Source organism: Neophocaena asiaeorientalis, unplaced genomic scaffold, assembly GCF_003031525.2.
Source record: "Neophocaena asiaeorientalis asiaeorientalis breed wild unplaced genomic scaffold, Neophocaena_asiaeorientalis_V1.1 scaffold91, whole genome shotgun sequence".
NCBI lineage: Eukaryota > Metazoa > Chordata > Mammalia > Artiodactyla > Phocoenidae > Neophocaena > Neophocaena asiaeorientalis.
This window is the reverse complement of record NW_020173198.1, coordinates 543,338-560,144: the sequence shown is the minus strand read 5'-3', so window position 1 is coordinate 560,144 and position 16,807 is coordinate 543,338. Positions and strand designations below refer to the sequence as shown.

At 41.1% G+C, this 16,807-nt stretch overlaps 3 protein-coding genes and 2 non-coding genes across 9 annotated transcripts in view; 4 read left to right on the top strand and 1 right to left on the bottom strand.

Annotated features, from left to right (window-relative positions):
* Positions 1 to 2,397, bottom strand: part of PSPH (phosphoserine phosphatase) — a 41,918-nt gene extending 39,521 nt beyond the window's left edge. The window contains exon 1 of one of the 2 annotated variants that reach the window (XR_003003220.1): positions 1,799 to 2,397. The gene's annotated coding sequence lies outside the window, so the exon portion shown is untranslated. The remainder of the gene's footprint in view (positions 1 to 1,798) is intronic. The other variant, XR_003003221.1, reaches the window with a different exon arrangement.
* A 174-nt stretch (positions 2,398 to 2,571) lies between these two features.
* CCT6A (chaperonin containing TCP1 subunit 6A) lies at positions 2,572 to 12,248 on the top strand. Its single transcript, XM_024744305.1, has 14 exons — positions 2,572 to 2,800; positions 3,249 to 3,312; positions 4,745 to 4,879; positions 5,740 to 5,913; positions 6,527 to 6,630; positions 7,247 to 7,357; positions 7,589 to 7,748; positions 7,834 to 7,916; positions 8,577 to 8,673; positions 8,986 to 9,133; positions 9,552 to 9,685; positions 10,238 to 10,340; positions 11,522 to 11,594; positions 11,853 to 12,248. The coding sequence occupies exons 1-14, from the start codon at positions 2,664 to 2,666 to the stop codon at positions 11,923 to 11,925; spliced, it is 1,596 nt and encodes a 531-aa protein (XP_024600073.1). The 5' UTR covers positions 2,572 to 2,663; the 3' UTR covers positions 11,926 to 12,248.
* Positions 5,474 to 5,607, top strand: LOC112399478 (small nucleolar RNA SNORA22). The gene has a single exon (XR_003003233.1). It is a non-coding gene; the product is annotated as a small nucleolar RNA SNORA22 (small nucleolar RNA).
* On the top strand, positions 9,182 to 9,321 carry LOC112399475 (small nucleolar RNA SNORA15). The gene has a single exon (XR_003003230.1). It is a non-coding gene; the product is annotated as a small nucleolar RNA SNORA15 (small nucleolar RNA).
* Positions 12,249 to 12,367: 119 nt separating the features above from the next.
* The window catches only part of SUMF2 (sulfatase modifying factor 2), a 14,208-nt gene continuing 9,768 nt past the window's right edge, over positions 12,368 to 16,807 (top strand). For all 4 annotated transcript variants that reach the window (XM_024744310.1, XM_024744308.1, XM_024744309.1 and 1 more), the window contains exons 1-2: positions 12,368 to 13,455; positions 16,315 to 16,471. In XM_024744310.1, the coding sequence (XP_024600078.1) occupies positions 13,311 to 13,455; positions 16,315 to 16,471 (302 nt within the window). In that variant the 5' untranslated portion in view covers positions 12,368 to 13,310. The remainder of the gene's footprint in view (positions 13,456 to 16,314; positions 16,472 to 16,807) is intronic.

Below are 16,807 nucleotides of genomic sequence, written 5' to 3'. Positions count from 1 at the left end.
AGGAATCCACGCTTTCACTGGTGGGGGAACTAAGATCCTGCAAGCTGCACGGTGCAGCCAAAAAAACCCCCCAAAACTTTCAGATACCATTTTTCACCTATAAAATTGGCAAAGGTAGAAACAAAATGTTCAACATTTTGAGGATATCCTTCCTGTCCTTTATATATATAAATATTTAATATATATATGTATTTTTTTGGCAGTGCCACATGGGATCTTAGTTCCCCGATCAGGGATCGAACCCGTGCCCCCTGCAATGGAAGCGCAGTCTTCACCACTGGACCACAAGGGAAGTCCCCTAAATATTTAATATTTTTATGAAATCATATGTGCATATACATGATTTCATAAAAAAAAGACACTGGATATACTTTGTATATTTCATATATTCATGTATATAATTCTGCATCCTGCTTTTATAGATACATAAATTGGGGGGGCTGCAAAAATGAAAACATCATAAATTTTTTTAATATAGTCAATGTTAGTATCTTTTTAAATTTTTATTTGGCTGCGCCGGGTTTTAGTTGAACACACAGGATCTTTTAGCTGCAGCATGTTGGATCTAGTTCCCTGACCAGGGATGGAACTCGGGCCCCCTGAACTGGGAGTGCGGAGCCTTAGCCACTGGACCACCAGGGAAGTCCCCAATGTTAATATTTTGATGCATATCCTCTGTCCTTTTTTGTATAGATGCATGGGGAATAGTTAAAAAACTGAGAACATGCTATTTAAAACATGATTTTCTCCCTTATTTGTTATTAAAAATGTTTCATCACCTTCTGCATGGACTTTTCAACCCCTTTCTTTCTGATTGCCTTATCCTCAGTCTTCTCCCTTAGTTCATCCTCCATTCCACCTCCAGTGTTATCTTCATCACTAGTTCTTTGGGTGGATTCTCCACCAAAGAATCCAGCTGGCAGGCTTAGGCCCAGACTTCTTAACTAGCAAACCAGGCCCTAACAGTCAGGACAAGCTACTTCACCAGATTTGTCTCTTGCAAATCTTATCCACCCACCTTCCGCTGGGCATGCCAGGCCCTTCCACTGTCGCTCTCTGTCTGATATCACTCTCCTAAGCCCTCTTCTCCTGCAAAGTATCTATGTATCATTCAAAACTTACCTCCTCCAAGAAGCCTTCCCTGATACTCTGAGTTAATACGTTTGTGCTCAGAGCACTGCATTCATCCCTTAAATAAAACATCCTATACTTTACTGTCATTGTTTTACAAGTTTATCTCCCCAACTAGGCTACCTGCTTCTTGAGGATTAAGGATCTCCAGAACTAATCATGCATCTCCTTCTACTGTGTAACTCAAACTTAGATGCTTTCGCGATTCTCAAATACACAAAGCCACTTAAAAGCATTATATACCATGGCAGTCGCTAGGAGAAGACTGGGAACAATCTAAATGTTAACCAGTAGGTGACTGGCTAATCAGGTCATTCTTACAAAGAATATTACGCAGCTGTTAATAAGAATGAGGAAGATGTATTTGTATTGATATGTAACAATCTCCAAGATACTTTAAGTGTAACACACCCAATAGTGCATATTATAAATTGCCATTTTGTGTGGGGGAAATTTCTTATATTTATATACGTATTTATTTAGAAATTCAGAGAGCATCTGGGGAATTCACACTATCTAAAGGAAACTTATGTAGCTAAAGGTACATGCCAGGAGGAAGCTGAACTAGAGGAGGTAGGAAGACCTTTCACCATATATACCCTTTGGCACCTTCTGAACAGTTTTAGTCATTACCTATAAAAATAAAATACAAAACATCAGTGAATACCTGGTATCTAGGCAGGGGGCGAGAACTGGATACGAGAAAACAGTTGTGGACATCTTTCAGAATAAAGGAGTCCTCTCAAAGGCTGGACACCACTGCTCAACGAAGTTTGAGTTTTCAAAATTGCCCTGAGGGCCTGAAGTCTCAGCACAGTGTCGTGTGCCCGAAGGGTGGACTGACTCTTGCTTTTCCTCAATTGCCATCGCACCAATCAGATAGCTTTCTAAAGGCTTCTAGCACTTTCCACCTCGTATTATATCTCTTCGTCTTCCCTACGCCTAAAACACCTACGATACTGGGCGAGGGTCCTTATCAGATCCACTCTGTTACCCCCCCCACAGCACCTAGAATACCGTCCAGCACACATTACACAGTCAAGAAAACTATTGACCGGGACGAAAGCAGCAAGGCGATAAAAAGGGCAAACGGCGCGAGTGGGGGAGGGAGGAGGCCCACCCTACACCCTGCAGCCGGAGGCCTCCGGGAAAGAGCAGCCGCCTCCCCCCTCACGCCCTGACGCACGCGGCCAACAAGCCCGCTCCGCCTACGCCCTCTGGTCCGGGGTCAGCAAAACCGGGCGCTGGGCAGCGCACGGGGCGCCCTGCGAGCCCTGGTTGCCGGGGGAAACGCTCCTCCCGAGCACAATGGCGCCGCGGCCAACGCGAGGGGCGGGGCTACGTGCGCCCGCGACCCAATGAGTGGCACCGGCCGACCCGAGGCCCAATGGCGGCGGCGCGCGGGCACGCTGGAGGCGGGCCCGGCGCGCCCGACTTTTCCAGAAGATCCGGATAGCGACTCCCAGCCACGCTGAACCGGCTCTGGGCTCTCCGGTCGCTGGGTTCCCTCATTTTCTTCTGCTGGGTCAGCTATGGCGGCCGTGAAGACCCTGAATCCCAAGGCTGAGGTGGCCCGAGCCCAGGCGGCGTTGGCGGTCAACATCAGCGCAGCCCGGGGGCTGCAGGACGTGCTGAGGACCAACTTGGGGCCTAAGGGCACCATGAAGATGTAAGGCGGGGCTGGCGGGGAGGGCTGGGCTGGCATCGCGCACCTCGCGCTGTCGCGGGCCTGCGCCGGGGACTGAGGCCTAGAGCCCGCCGCCTCCGGGCCTCTGCGCTCGCCGCAGCGCCCTTTCTTCCCCGCATTGTCCCGGGTCGGTCCTATTTCTTGCCCTGGCCGTTTCCTTTGGTGGTCGATGCCGCCTCCGCCGAGAACAAAGCTGCCCGCGTGCGCGGCGCGGCCCTCCCTGCCCGGCGCGCTTGGGACCTAAGAGACCCTGAGGACTGTTTCCCAGACGGGAGGGAGTGGGCATTGCACCATTCTTGTTACCGGAATTAGAGAACCAACCCTTTTCCCCAGCTCCTGAGGATCTGGGTAAAGCCCGATTTTTATGGGCCTCTTAATTTAGTCTCCATTGAAAAAGTCACACTGTGATTCATTTCTGCCCATTGAACAGGCTTGTTTCTGGTGCTGGAGACATCAAGCTCACTAAAGATGGAAATGTGCTGCTTCATGAAATGGTGAGAGGCTGCTAGACTAGGTCCAAAATGTCTTGGTTTTCCGTAGTACATTTGATTTGTAGGAAGACTTTTACTATTTTACAAAGTAGGAGAAAATCATACTCATCCTTCTCAACGGGTAGTTTTCCAGACAACGGAAGAAGTAGAAAAAATGTAATCAGTACTGTTGACAGTACGATACAGTGAGAGCCCTGGAGTCTAATAAACTTCCTTTTGAATCCCCTGCCCTTGCCATTTAAAGCCTTCGTTAAAGGGTTTTAATTACTAAAATTCTAATAAAAACTGAGAGCAATTGACATAATCAGGGAAGCAGAATGCGACAGGATGGTTATACTTTTTCAAACAGCATTTCTTTTGTTATATCACACTTCTCCACCACCAACTGGAGGAGAAATAAAACTACCATTTTTAAAGTCCCAGTGACTAAGAATCTGAGGTTAACTGAGAAGAGCAGTCATTTTACTCATCCCTAAGTTTCCAAAACCTAACAGTTCAAATCCTAGAAAAGGAAATGACTTGCCTATGTTTTGAGTTTAGAGTAAAATTTAGAGTTTTGATGATAGCATATCATGCCTTCAACATTCCAGGTGTTTGTAAATATCTTCAGTAAGGAATAGCTAACCTAGAAGGTGTAGTTTTTGTTTCGTGGCTTAAGTGGTGGCCTGTGCTAGCAGAGAACAGTAGGAGCCATAGTTAGTTTAAACTTGATGTCAGAAAAGCTGTCTCTACATGACTTAAATTTTCCCTAATTGAATGATAGTCTGCTTAGATTAGATTCTTAAAACTGTGAGTGTCCCCAAAGACATAAAAGACTGGACAACTGTACAAGATTAAAGGAGTGTAAGAAGACAAAAGCAGTGCAGGAGCCATGTTGGAGCCCATGTAATTAAGAATCTGTGGGTGACAAACAATGAATATTGTTTTTCCAAAACCTTTCCAGAGTTACTTAGCATCCACTGATGATCTTTGCTAAAGATGCTAAGTTTTTCTTTTCTTTTCTTTTCTTTTCTTTTTTTTTTTCATTTTAATTATTTGTTCAATGCCAAGTAAACTGGGCAGCTAGGCTTTCATTTAAAAGGCACTTGGTTTATTCTCACAAGAATCTTAAAATTGTCATAAAGAGGCATGCATGGAACATGGATTTGAAATTATTGTTCTTGTTAGTTCTATCACCTTGAGTTAACCTTAACTGGGTCTCACATTTCCTCATCAGTAAGGTGGAGATAATCTAAGAAGGAAACAAATTTATATAGGAAGGTGTTTCTGTCATCATAAACTGATAGCTAATGGTGAGTTTTTAATCAGAGTAATATGTAGCTGTACACTTGGGCATTTTGTGCAGATAGATTAGCCTTTCACACATTTTAAGGTATATTTGGGCTGTTTTCATTTTTAAGTTGTTCCACGAATTTTTTTCTTTCTCTACCTGCAGCAAATTCAACACCCAACAGCCTCCTTAATAGCCAAAGTAGCAACAGCCCAGGATGACATAACTGGTGATGGTACCACTTCCAATGTCCTAATTATTGGAGAGCTCCTGAAGCAGGCGGATCTCTACATTTCTGAAGTATACATGATTCTTGTGTTTCTGTGATATTTTATTGTGTATAGGAAGTAATCTTACTTTTACTTATAAAAACTGATGTGCTAGTGGTAACTGAGGCCATATAATAGAATGTAAAGTGCATGGGGTTAAATATGGGAACAAGGGTCTGTATCGTACTCTGACACAAATTTACTATGATCCTGGATGAGTTGAAGAATCTTCCTTGGCCTGAAATGTGTTTTTTATCAAGTTGCATTGCATATACAGTTTTTATATGCCTATAACAGATTAATAATTGTGATGTAGAAATGGAATATTCAGGATTAGGCATATTTTTAAGGAAAAAGCTAACAAAAACCTTGAATTTAAATAAGAATACTACAACTTTTTTAGCCCTCAGTAGTTCCAAGGTTAAAGCAAACCTCAGTGAGTACTAATCTGATGTTAGGAAGAATTCCTGGGAAGAGAGAGAAAGCAGACTCTTAGTCTCCCTGTTTATTTTATTAGTAAATGGTGTGAATTAATTTCATATCACCTATAGGAAAGATATAATGGTCCTATTGACTGCCAATTGTTATGACACAGTATTGAGTTTTGGGCGTTATCCCTTGTGGTTTGCACAGTGAACACCCAAGTGTGCTTTATAGTTCCCTTGGCTTTGACTCTGTGCGAGAGCAATGTCTGTTCTTTTCCTCTGCATTGAAAGGACTATTTATCCTTTTAAATGTATTCAGAAAGTCAGCACATTATATTAATTGTGTTTAAGGGTATGAATGATCCAGAATATCCCTTCATAAATTTGCTTTATCGTGAGCTATAGTTGCATGTAACTGAAGGTCTCTGTTGTTAGTGGCGGTTTTGTAATTGTGTGTTTATTATAGGGTCTTCATCCCAGAATAATTACGGAAGGATTTGAAGCTGCAAAGGAAAAGGCACTTCAGTTTTTGGAACAAGTCAAAGTAAGCAAAGAGATGGACAGGGAAACACTTATAGATGTGGCCAGAACATCTCTACGTACTAAAGTTCATGCTGAACTTGCTGATGTCTTAACAGAGGTATGTGTTAAATTTGATACGTGTCTGGTACATTACACCTATACTGAAAACCCCTGGCAACTGGAAACATCAGTATTCTTACTAATTCCAGTTATAGAGTGCCATCTGAAGTCTTCACAGTACCATCCTGTGTGGAGTAAGTAGGTTCATTTTTGTGGCAGTGATAACCTGATCTGTGGCCCTAAAAATAGAAAAAATAAGTAAAGTGAGAAAATCGTAATAGCATACCTGGTGAGGTTATGAAGGTATAATCAGAGCTTTCAGTAAAAGAGGTTTCTAAAATGGAGATTTCCTTATTAAAAAGCCACTAGTAGTAGAGATGTTAGTGATTCTTTAGGTAATTACACATTGAGGTTTCAGAAATAGATGACTTCAGCCCTTTACAAATAATGCATTCTGTTAGCGTGTAAAAAAAGACTTGGGGGGCTTCCCTGGTGGCGCAGTGGTTGAGATACCAAAAAAAAAAAAAAAAAAAAAAAAAAAAAGACTTAGATCAGTACAGAGATTTTTAAAGACGAGAAGCTGTCTGCTTTAAACTTTTCTGAAGATTAAACAACATAAGTGTCTCAACTTCTGCTAGTCAAATTCATTGAATGGTTATACTCTGTTGCAGGCTGTAGTGGACTCCATTTTAGCCATTAAAAAACAAGATGAACCTATTGACCTCTTCATGGTTGAGATCATGGAGATGAAACATAAATCGGAAACTGATACGAGGTAGGTGGTAGAATGCTATGAAATAAAGAGTGTTTACAAACTCGAAGGAGTTTATACAATACATATATTTTGCCTGTTTTTTTTTTTTTTTTTTGTCTTTGAATTAACGTATATTGCCTAGATGAGTATTTCATTTACTCAGTAGTATCTGTTTCCTCTTGAAATGAAGTTAATGGTATGTATTTTTACATAGAATGATTCTGGAAAGTCAACTACATCAGTCATTTGGCATTTATTGAACAAAGCATATGGGAGACTTCAGGGAATTTTAAAGAAAATTCTTTAAAAGACCTAGTTTGGAAGCGTTTTTTAAATGAGGTGATCACAGTTTAATAGCCTACCAAACTTGTGACTATTCCTCTGCAGAATCTTCTGCACAAGACGGGGTTGTTACTTTCATTTGAATGGCTTGTTTTTGTCATGTTCTGGAATTCTGCTTTCTCACAATTGAACCTTGCTAGGTATTACCCAAAAGTCCTGTTCAAATAGCTCAAGAAATAAAGCTGATTGTGTGAAAATTATCAATACAGTCTCAAGTCATTGTTTTAGTTTTGTTAGCATATGTTACACCCCATCTGGAAATCAATAAGAATATAATTTTTACGTGTTGTAACAGCTTGATCAGAGGTCTTGTTTTGGACCATGGGGCACGGCATCCTGATATGAAAAAGAGAGTAGAAGATGTGTACATCCTCACATGCAACGTGTCATTAGAATATGAAAAAACGTGAGTTTATATATATCTCCTTAAAAATGGAAGAGAGGTGGAAGAGCTTGATATTTGGGGTAAGTCACTTTTTTGTGAGAATCAGTTTCCCGGCTGTACGGACAATAATGCCTCAATGGGGTTTCGGAAAATTACAGGAAATAGTCTCTGAAAACGTACCAGGGGTAGAATTGGAGCTCGGTGACTATTTGCTAAATATTTCCTCCCCTTTCTGTAACTTCCTTTTTTTAGAGAAGTGAATTCTGGCTTTTTTTACAAGAGTGCAGAGGAGAGAGAGAAACTAGTGAAAGCTGAAAGAAAATTCATTGAAGACAGAGTTAAAAAAATAATAGACCTGAAAAAGAAAGTCTGTGGTGATTCAGATAAAGGATTTGTTGTTATTAATCAAAAGGTGAGAAATTTTGTTTTATAAACTAGTGTGTATCTTTTTATTTTAAAGGTAAAATATTGAAACTTATTTTTTGTTGTTGTTATAGGGAATTGACCCCTTTTCCTTAGATGCTCTTGCAAAAGAAGGCATAGTAGCTCTGCGCAGAGCTAAAAGGAGAAATATGGAAAGGTACGGATAGCAGATTATCTGTGATGTGAATTTCACTTATTTTGCAAGTTAACTTAAATTATTCCTTCTATTCCTGTTATTTTTGTGATTTTCTTATTTTTTATTGCGATAAAATACACATAATATAAAATTTATCATATTACCTGTGTTTTCCAGGATCACATTTCTTTTTAAGGATAATATTCCATTGTATGGGTATACCACATTTAGTTTCATTTATTCCTTTATCTGTCAGTGGACATTTATTTGGGTTTCTGCCTTGGCTGTTGTGAATAGTGCTGCTATGATTGTTGATACACTTGTTTTATTTTTAAATGATGACCTATACCGTACATATTTTTCCATGTCAAGAGACAGCATCAAAGGTTTCAGAGGAATACTTTCTTCCAAAGAGCTCACCATGATGAAGAGCTCTGTGCACCTTTAGATTTCATATCAGAGGAGTATTTGCTGACTTAAGAGTGGCTTAAATGGAGAGTTAGGAGAAAAGACCAGTTTTCAGCTAGTTGGTGGTGAATGGAAAGGCTTAAGCTAAAATATATTTTAGAATATGATTTTCGCATGTAATTCTGATAAAGATTGCTTTCTAAAAATACTAATCTCTAAACATAACTAATAAAATCCCTTCTGCATCTCCTTTAAAACACTTGAATATTTCAGGCTGACTCTCGCTTGTGGTGGGGTAGCCCTAAATTCTCTTGAAGACCTAAATCCTGATTGTTTGGGACATGCAGGACTTGTCTATGAATATACATTGGTAAGTGTATTTTCTTTCCAAAATAATACTACTTTTTGGCTCATGAATTCTTCAGTAGTTAAAAATTCATTCAAACTTCGGATGATATTTTTGCTTTGTTAATATACTTTTTGATGATTTATATGTAGTAATAAGCCATTGATGGGAAAATCACATTTCTTTTATGTGACTTTTTAAAAGAAGTTATTTGCTTTAATGTGATCAGTGCTGTGCCCTATTAATATGCCACTTACTCCTTCATAAGGCCCTCTCATCTGGTCATTCTTTGCACAGCCATATCCTGGTTTTTGAAAATACTGTCTGTTCACACAGGGAGAAGAGAAGTTCACCTTTATTGAGAACTGTAACCATCCTCGCTCGGTCACATTGTTGATCAAAGGGCCAAATAAGCACACGCTTACTCAAATCAGAGATGCGATAAGGGATGGCTTGAGGGCTGTTAAAAACGCTGTTGATGATGGTAAGATCGTCACTGCATTTAAATTATACTCTTTTGCTAGTCTAAAAGGCATGGCTGAATACTGTGTTCTTTTTATCAGTAGTTTACACAGCCAGACACCATGCAAAAGTAAAGTTTTACCTTTAAAATAGCTATGATGGTATGCTAAGTTTTTTCATGGCATGCTGTTGTTAAAAGGAGGTACAAATAAATGAACTAATACTAAGAGCTTTCAGGATTTTCCATGTGCTAGTTAAATCATTCTGTTGTTTGATAATGTTGCCTGTATTGCTTTCAAATGTAATATTAAAATTGCTGTGGTTATACTGAATTCTCAAATTAATGGATTTCCTGTGTGTTTTATATATTTTCTTACAATTGCCTCTACAGTTTTATTTTCTTTGTAGCTTAGCATTTCTCTCTTCCTCCCACCCAACAGGCTGTGTAGTTCCAGGTGCTGGTGCAGTGGAAGTGGCAATGGCAGAAGCCCTGATTAAATACAAGCCCAGTGTAAAGGGCAGGGCCCAACTTGGAGTTCAAGCATTTGCTGATGCATTGCTCATTATTCCCAAGGTGTGAATGCTTTAACTGTTTTCTAAACTACACCAAAATGATTCATCTGATGAAAACTTTTTGCTAATGTGGGTTTTTTCATAATGTGCATTTTGAATAAAAAGCGTTCATCAGTTTTCACCCTAACACTAGAACAGGTATTTCTTATTATCTGAACGTATTGGTTCCTCTGGAGGGGAGGCTTGAATATCTGATGTTTCAGATGGCAAGAGATAGCTGTTTTAAGAGGGTTTGCGGTGTGGGGGTACAAACTTGCTTTTTGTTTTTGTTTTAAACTAAGGTTAATACTGTGATTTTTCTATTGTATGCTTACTTGAGGGTACAGTTTATGACCAGTATACTGCCGGGCTTGGGGTGGATTAGTGAGTTGGTTGGTAATGTATATCTAGTCATTCTCTAAAGTGAACATAAATACCGGTCTGTTTTCACTTATTAAGGGTTTGGTTTTTTTGTTTTGTTTTTTTAACTATTAATTGGAAATACTGTTCATTTATTACAGACTTGACTATCTGTTATTAGGTCCTGTCTTTTAAATAAATTTGTTTCCTTTAGGTTCTTGCTCAGAACTCTGGTTTTGACCTTCAGGAAACACTAGTTAAAGTTAAAGCAGAGCATTCAGAATCAGGTCAACTTGTGGGTGTAGACTTGAACACAGGTAAGGAGGATGTGACTACTTGTAGGGGGTGAACTAGATACTATAGGTGAGGTAAGACCAGGAAGGACAAAAAAAAATGGGAGAGAGAAGAATCTTGCAGTTGCTTTTGCTCTTTGACACCAGTGCTATCCGGAATCTCTGGGTTCTAAAGTATGATACAAAAATGTAATGACTAGATACAGAAATAAAGGGAATTGAGGAGACATTTGAATAATTTAGAAGAGTACAGATATGTTGATATTGCTGAGTTGTGGTAGGTGGTTTGGGTTAATGTTGAAGGGTTTCATGTTGAGCTTGCTTTACTGTTTTTTATCAGGGACTTTGATTAAAATGATACATTTCATGATCATACTCATGGGTGAAAAAAGGCTGAGGATAGCAAAAAATGTAGGAAGAGGGAACCAAATCTAATAAAAAGAGTGAAGCCCTGATCTTAGGCCAGTGTAATCCAAATTATACAAGTACAAAGTGGAAGAGAGACAACTGAGATACATCTTTGCAGTACGTGTAAGACCTATTGTGAACAGCATCATTCACATTCAAGTTAATATAAAAGGTTTCTTTTTTTAAAATTAACTTATTGTAGTATAGTTGATTTACAATGTTGTGTTAGTTTCTGCTGTATGGCAAAGTGAATCAGTTATACATTTAAATATATCCATTCTTAGATTCTATTCCCATATAGGTCATTACAGAGCACTGAGTAGAGTTCCCTGTGCTATACAGTAGGTTACTATCTATTTTATATATATATAGTAGTGTGTATATGTCAGTCCCAGTCTCCCAATTAATTTAAAAGATTTCTGGAATGAGGGTAATGATAAGCCTGTTTTGCCAGATTATATAGTTCAGGTGCTATACTTTAATATGGATAAATAGGAACATCTCCAGAAAAACAGAGATGTTCAAAAATTTGGTAACCAAATAGAGCATTCCTATCACTGGAAGCATTCTAAGTAGAGGTCAGTCGCTCATCAAAGCTGCTGGGCACAGGAGTCATGGTCTGGAGTACAACATTGGGCTAATTTGAGGAACTCTGGGTTCTCATAGATAATACTGGAGGAAATGAGTGACCATTGATGAGTGAGGCAGCACAAAATACTCTTATTAGTTCTTTCAGACAGTATTCTGATCATATGACCTGCTCTATATGATTTTAAGAATACTGGGTTACTTTTCAGGTGAGCCAATGGTAGCAGCAGAAGTAGGCGTATGGGACAACTATTGTGTAAAGAAACAGCTTCTTCATTCCTGGTAAGTTCGGGAAAGCCAAAATTATAACATTTGGGGAATATTCATACTCTTTAAAATTGGTATGTTTAATTTTCTTTCCATAAGAAAAGGTAATCAGTCAAAAGCAGCAACTAAGTGAGCCTGCTGTGTATGGAAAGGAAAGGGGAAACCTGACTGGATGTAATTTGTGCAATTTAGTTGGAGATTGCGTTGAATTATGAGTTGAATTAGAGTTCATACCTCAAACCTGAGTCGTCTGATTTTTCCCCCCCTTTTCAGCACTGTGATTGCCACCAACATTCTCCTGGTTGATGAGATCATGAGAGCTGGAATGTCTTCTCTAAAAGGTTGAATTGATGCTTCCGTTGTATCATCTGAATCATGAAGATTCTACAGAGTGATCCTAAGAATATAGCTATGGAATTTTTGTCCAAGCTTCAAATGATTTTCAAAGGATTTTCTTTTCCCATATAAAAAAAGGAGAGAACACTGGCGTCTGTTCAGATTCTGAAGTTCTGAAATTACAATTACAATATTTTTTAAATTGCACTGTAGTGTACACATACAGGCCATACTTACCAATAAACAGGATGTTTTGCTTTAGCTTCAGTGATATAAACATACATGTTAGATAAGCATATATTATCTACTGTATTAAATATTCCTTGAAAAACATTCTAATGGTTTAATCTTCTAATGAATGTATTTTATCTCCAATAGTTCCCTGTCATTAAGCATTTAAGTTTTCAATTTTTATGCTAGTTATAAATAAGACTTAAGTAACTTAAGGTTTAGAAAGCATTCCTGCTTCCTTAGTATAAATCCTTTTGAGCAGGGGTCCCCCCAACCCCTGGGCAGAGGACCAGTACTGTTCAGCGGCCTGTTAGGAACCAGGCCGCACAGCAGGTGAGCAGGGAGCAAGCAAGCAAAGCTTCATTTGCTGCTCCCCATCGCTTGCATGACTTCCTGAACCATCCCCGCCCCCCTCGAAAAACTGTCTTCTGCAAAACCAGTCCTGGTGCCAAAAAGGTTGGGGACAGCTGCTTTTGAGTAAAAAACATTATTGGATAAATTGGACTTTACATGCTTTTGAAGTAGCTTTGCTAAACTGCTTCCCAGAAATGTTACGTTGTAGTGAGTAGAAAGATGGAAATAGAGTCAAGGGAGTTGAAAGAGCTGCAAGTCTAAAGTGGCAAAATGGGAAAGGCAGAGGTTAAATACATGGCTGAAGGCGTAGTAACTGAGGACCAGGTGAGGTAAGAGATTTTCAGGCAAGACGGTATTTTTGCACATCGGAACCTTGCTTAGGCTGATATCCCTCCCAAACCCTCTAGTGTCCTATTTTTCTCACCCAGATTACTGTTCTACATGTTGCTACAAAATACAGTAGGTATATTTGAAGACCTTGAAAGGGAAGTTGTGTTGCTAAGCTTTGCGTTAGGACTTCGCAGTTTCCTACAGTGAGCGTACAATAAATTGGAAGTTGAAACCTTTTCTGTGATCTTGCAGTGGGACTCCAGGGCACAAAAGGGAAGGAAATCAGTCCGTCCAAATGTTCACAAGCTAAAGAAGGGGCTTCTGGAATGGCAGGGTCTCTCGACCCCAACGCCGAGAAAATTGACTTCTCTTAATTACCTGGCCCGGCAACACTGGAGCTTCGGCCCCAGGACTAATTTCTAGGTGGGGCCGCGTAGAGGAGCAGTGCGCACGCGTGCGCAGGGCACGGTCGCCGACGTGATGCGCGCGGCGCGCGTGCGCAGCGGACCCGCACGGTGGCGCGTTTCCTCGTGGGGCTCCAGGGGTCGTGTTCTCGGCATGGGCACCTCGCTGTCGCGGCTGCTGACTCTGCTGTCCCTCCTCTCCGGCCCGTGGCTCGAACTAGGTCAGTGTGGTGGCCTGCCCAACTGCCCCTGGCGCCTTTCGTCCATGGAGGCAGGAGAAAAAGGGTGGGGCGCTCGGCGCCTGCGGGGAAAGAGACGATGGCCGGTCTGCCAGCGTCCTGCGCTATCTTGCAGCGGCCGGAGGTGCCTCCCAGAGGCGGCCAACTTGGCGAGGTGTATCTCGCTTCTTTTATAGTTTTAACTTATTCTGGAATCTTTTGAGCATAAAAAAAGAATAAAACGATCCTCTCCCGTCCACCACGTACCCGGTGCCTAGTTTAAACGGTTGCCAATTTATGGCTTTAATCTTGCTTCCATGGGACCCTTCCCACTTTCTCCTTACCCTGGGAAATTCATTTTGGAGTGAATCAAGGCACGATACAATTTTATTCCTCAATATTTAACTTGAATAACCAAAAAGACAAGAAGTCACGGGAAAAAAAAAGTATCACTCACTTTCCCACCTAAAACATTAACCGTACTCAACACCATTAAACATCCAGTTAGTGTTCAAGTTCACCTACTGTAAATGTTTTAAAATTATAGTTTACTTGTTGAATTAGTGTCTAAATAAAATTAATATATTGCGTGTGTGTGTGTGTGTTTTGTTTTGTTTTGGCTGTGTTGGGTCTTCATTGCTGCGCGTGGGCTTTAGTTGCCGCGAGCCGGGGTCTACTCTCTTCGTTGTGGTGTCCCGGCTTTTCATTGCGGTGGCTTCTCTTGTTGTGGAGCACAGGCTCTAGGCTCATGACCTTCAGTAGTTGTGGCACGCAGGCTTAGTGGCTGTGGCTCAAGGACTGTGGAGCACAGGTTTAGTAGTTGTGGCGCACATGCTTAGTTGCTATGCGGCATGTGAGATCTTCCTAGATCAGGGATCGAACCTGTCCCGCTGCATTGGCAGGCAGATTCTTAACCACTGCACCACCAGGGAAGTCTCTGTGTGTTGTTTCTTAACTCCCTTTTAATCTGAGAATTTCCTGCTTTCTTTATTCCAACCCTCACCCCCCTTAAAGTGGACGAAATCATGTGTGAGTGTGTCAGAATGAGAATGAGAAAAGGGCCAAAGATGGGATACTGGGGAACATGAAAAGATGAGGACTCTGCCTTTAGGGAAATTATAGTACTTAGACACTGTTAGGTAGAAACATAACAAAATAGTATGTCAAGCCAGAGAAGTGTGACCTTTTGGAAGTAGCACTGACCTGGAAGTAAGGAGACCCGGGTTTCTCCTGTAAACTAGCTCTTTAAGTCATTTCCCTTTTGGGTTTTGGTTTCCTCCTGTCCTATGAGGGGGCTGACATAAAGATCCTTTTAATTCTATTTCCCTTTTGGGTTTTGGTTTCCTCCTGTCCTATGAGGCGGCTGACATAAAGATCCTTTTAATTCTATGGTGTTCGGAGGGATCCAAACAGGAAGTGTAAAGCAGTTCATTCAGTCATTTGATGATAATTGCTGTGCACTTGTGACACCGGCAACAGATGTAGTTCTTTTCTTTCTGGAGCATATGATATAATGGTGAAAATCATTACGAATTGATAAGAGTTCAAAGCAGTGAAAAGGAAGAGTCAGAGAAACATGCGCAGTAGTATGGGTAGAAAGTTGATAGATGTATTTCAGAGTATAGTGTCTAGATTTATCTCGCCGGGACAAAAGGTTGTTGTGCAGAAGAATAGAGAGGTAAGGAAAGGAACTAAACATTTGTTGAAAACCTACTGGGACTTCCCTGGTGGTCCAGTGGTTAAGATTCTGTGCTCCCGGCGACTTCCCTGGTGGCCTAGTGGTTAAGAATCCGCCTGCCAATGCAGGAGACACAGGTTCGAGCCCTGGTCTGGGAAGATCCCACATGCCGCGGAGCAACTAAGCCCGTGTGCCACAACTACTGAGCCTGTGTGCTGCAACTACTGAAGCCCATGCACCTAGGGCCCGTGCTCTGCAACAAGAGAAGCCACTGCAATAAGAAGCCTGCACACCACAACAAAGAGTAACCCCCGCTGACCGCAACTAGAGAAAACCCGTGCACAGCAACGAAGACCCAACGCAGCCAAAAATAATAAATTAAAAAAAAAAAAAAAAAAAAAGACTGTGCTCCCAATTCAGGGGGCCTGGGTTCGATCCTTGGTAAGGGAACTAGATCCCACATGTATGCCACAACTAAGAGTTTGCATGCCGCAAGTAAGACCCGGCGCAAACAAATAAAATTAATTTTTTTAAAAAAGAAAGAAAACCTACCATGTGCTAAACATTTCACACATTATTTTAATACAGCCATGCATTTGAGTTAGATATTATCCCCATTTTGTAGATGAAGAAATTGAAATCCAGACTAAGTAATTTGCCCAAGGTCACCCAGCAAATTAAGTGACAGAACAAGAATTTAAAGCCAAAATTTTTTTTTTTAATAAATTTATTTATTTATTTAATTTTGGCTGCGTTGGGTCTTCGTTGCTACACGCGGTCCTTCTGTAGTTGCAGCAAGCGCGGGCTACTCTTCATTGTGGTGTGTGGGCTTCTCATTGCAGTGGCTTCTCTTGTTGGGGAGCACGGGCTCTAGGCGTGTGGGCTTCAGTAGTTGTGGCACAAGGGTTCAGTAGTTGTGGCTTGCGGGCTCTAGAGTGCAGGCTCAGTAGTTGTGGCACACAGGCTTAGTTGCTCTGCGGCATGTGGGATCTTCCCAGACCAGGGCTCGAACCCATGTCCCCTGCAATGGTAGGCAGATTCTTAACCACTTTGCCACCAGGGAAGTCCTAAAGCCAAATTTTTTAAGCTTCCATTGCTTTTTTCATTATAGCATTATGAGTTTTACATATGATCCAAATATTGCCACTTCTTTTATATATATTCGACTCTCTTTTTCTCTGCAGGGAATGGGCAGATGACCAACATGGTCCAGCTACCAGGTGGGAGATTCCAGATGGGAACAAATTCACCAGATGGCAGAGATGGTGAAGGACCTGTCCGGGAGGTGACGGTAAAACCCTTTGCCATCGACATATTTCCTGTCACCAACAAAGACTTCAGGTACATCCAGTGTTCTTCCAGGAGAAGTAAAGGCTATTCTAATCTTCATATATTTAAAAGGAGATTAGCTTGTTCACTACCACATATCATCTTTGCAATGGTACAGTGAGATAAGTGTTATCTATGTTTTTAAGATGAAGAATCTGAAGTCCAGGGACTTCCCTAGTGGCACAGTGGTTAAGAATCTGCCTGCCAATGCAGGGGACACGGCTTCGATCCCTGGTCTGGGAAGATCCCACATGCCGCGGAGCAACTAAGCCCATGCGCCACAACTACTGAGCCTGTGCTCTAGAGCCCACGAGCCACAACTACTTAAGCCCTCACACCGAGAGCCCA

Bases quoted from the DNA above. Each gene is read 5' to 3' on its own strand.
- CCT6A (XM_024744305.1), top strand. From the start codon at position 2,664: ATGGCGGCCGTGAAGACCCTGAATCCCAAGGCTGAGGTGGCCCGAGCC. The intron at 3,313-4,744 runs GTGAGAGGCTGC...CTCTACCTGCAG, and splicing joins ATGTGCTGCTTCATGAAATG to CAAATTCAACACCCAACAGC. The intron at 4,880-5,739 runs GTATACATGATT...TGTTTATTATAG, and splicing joins CGGATCTCTACATTTCTGAA to GGTCTTCATCCCAGAATAAT.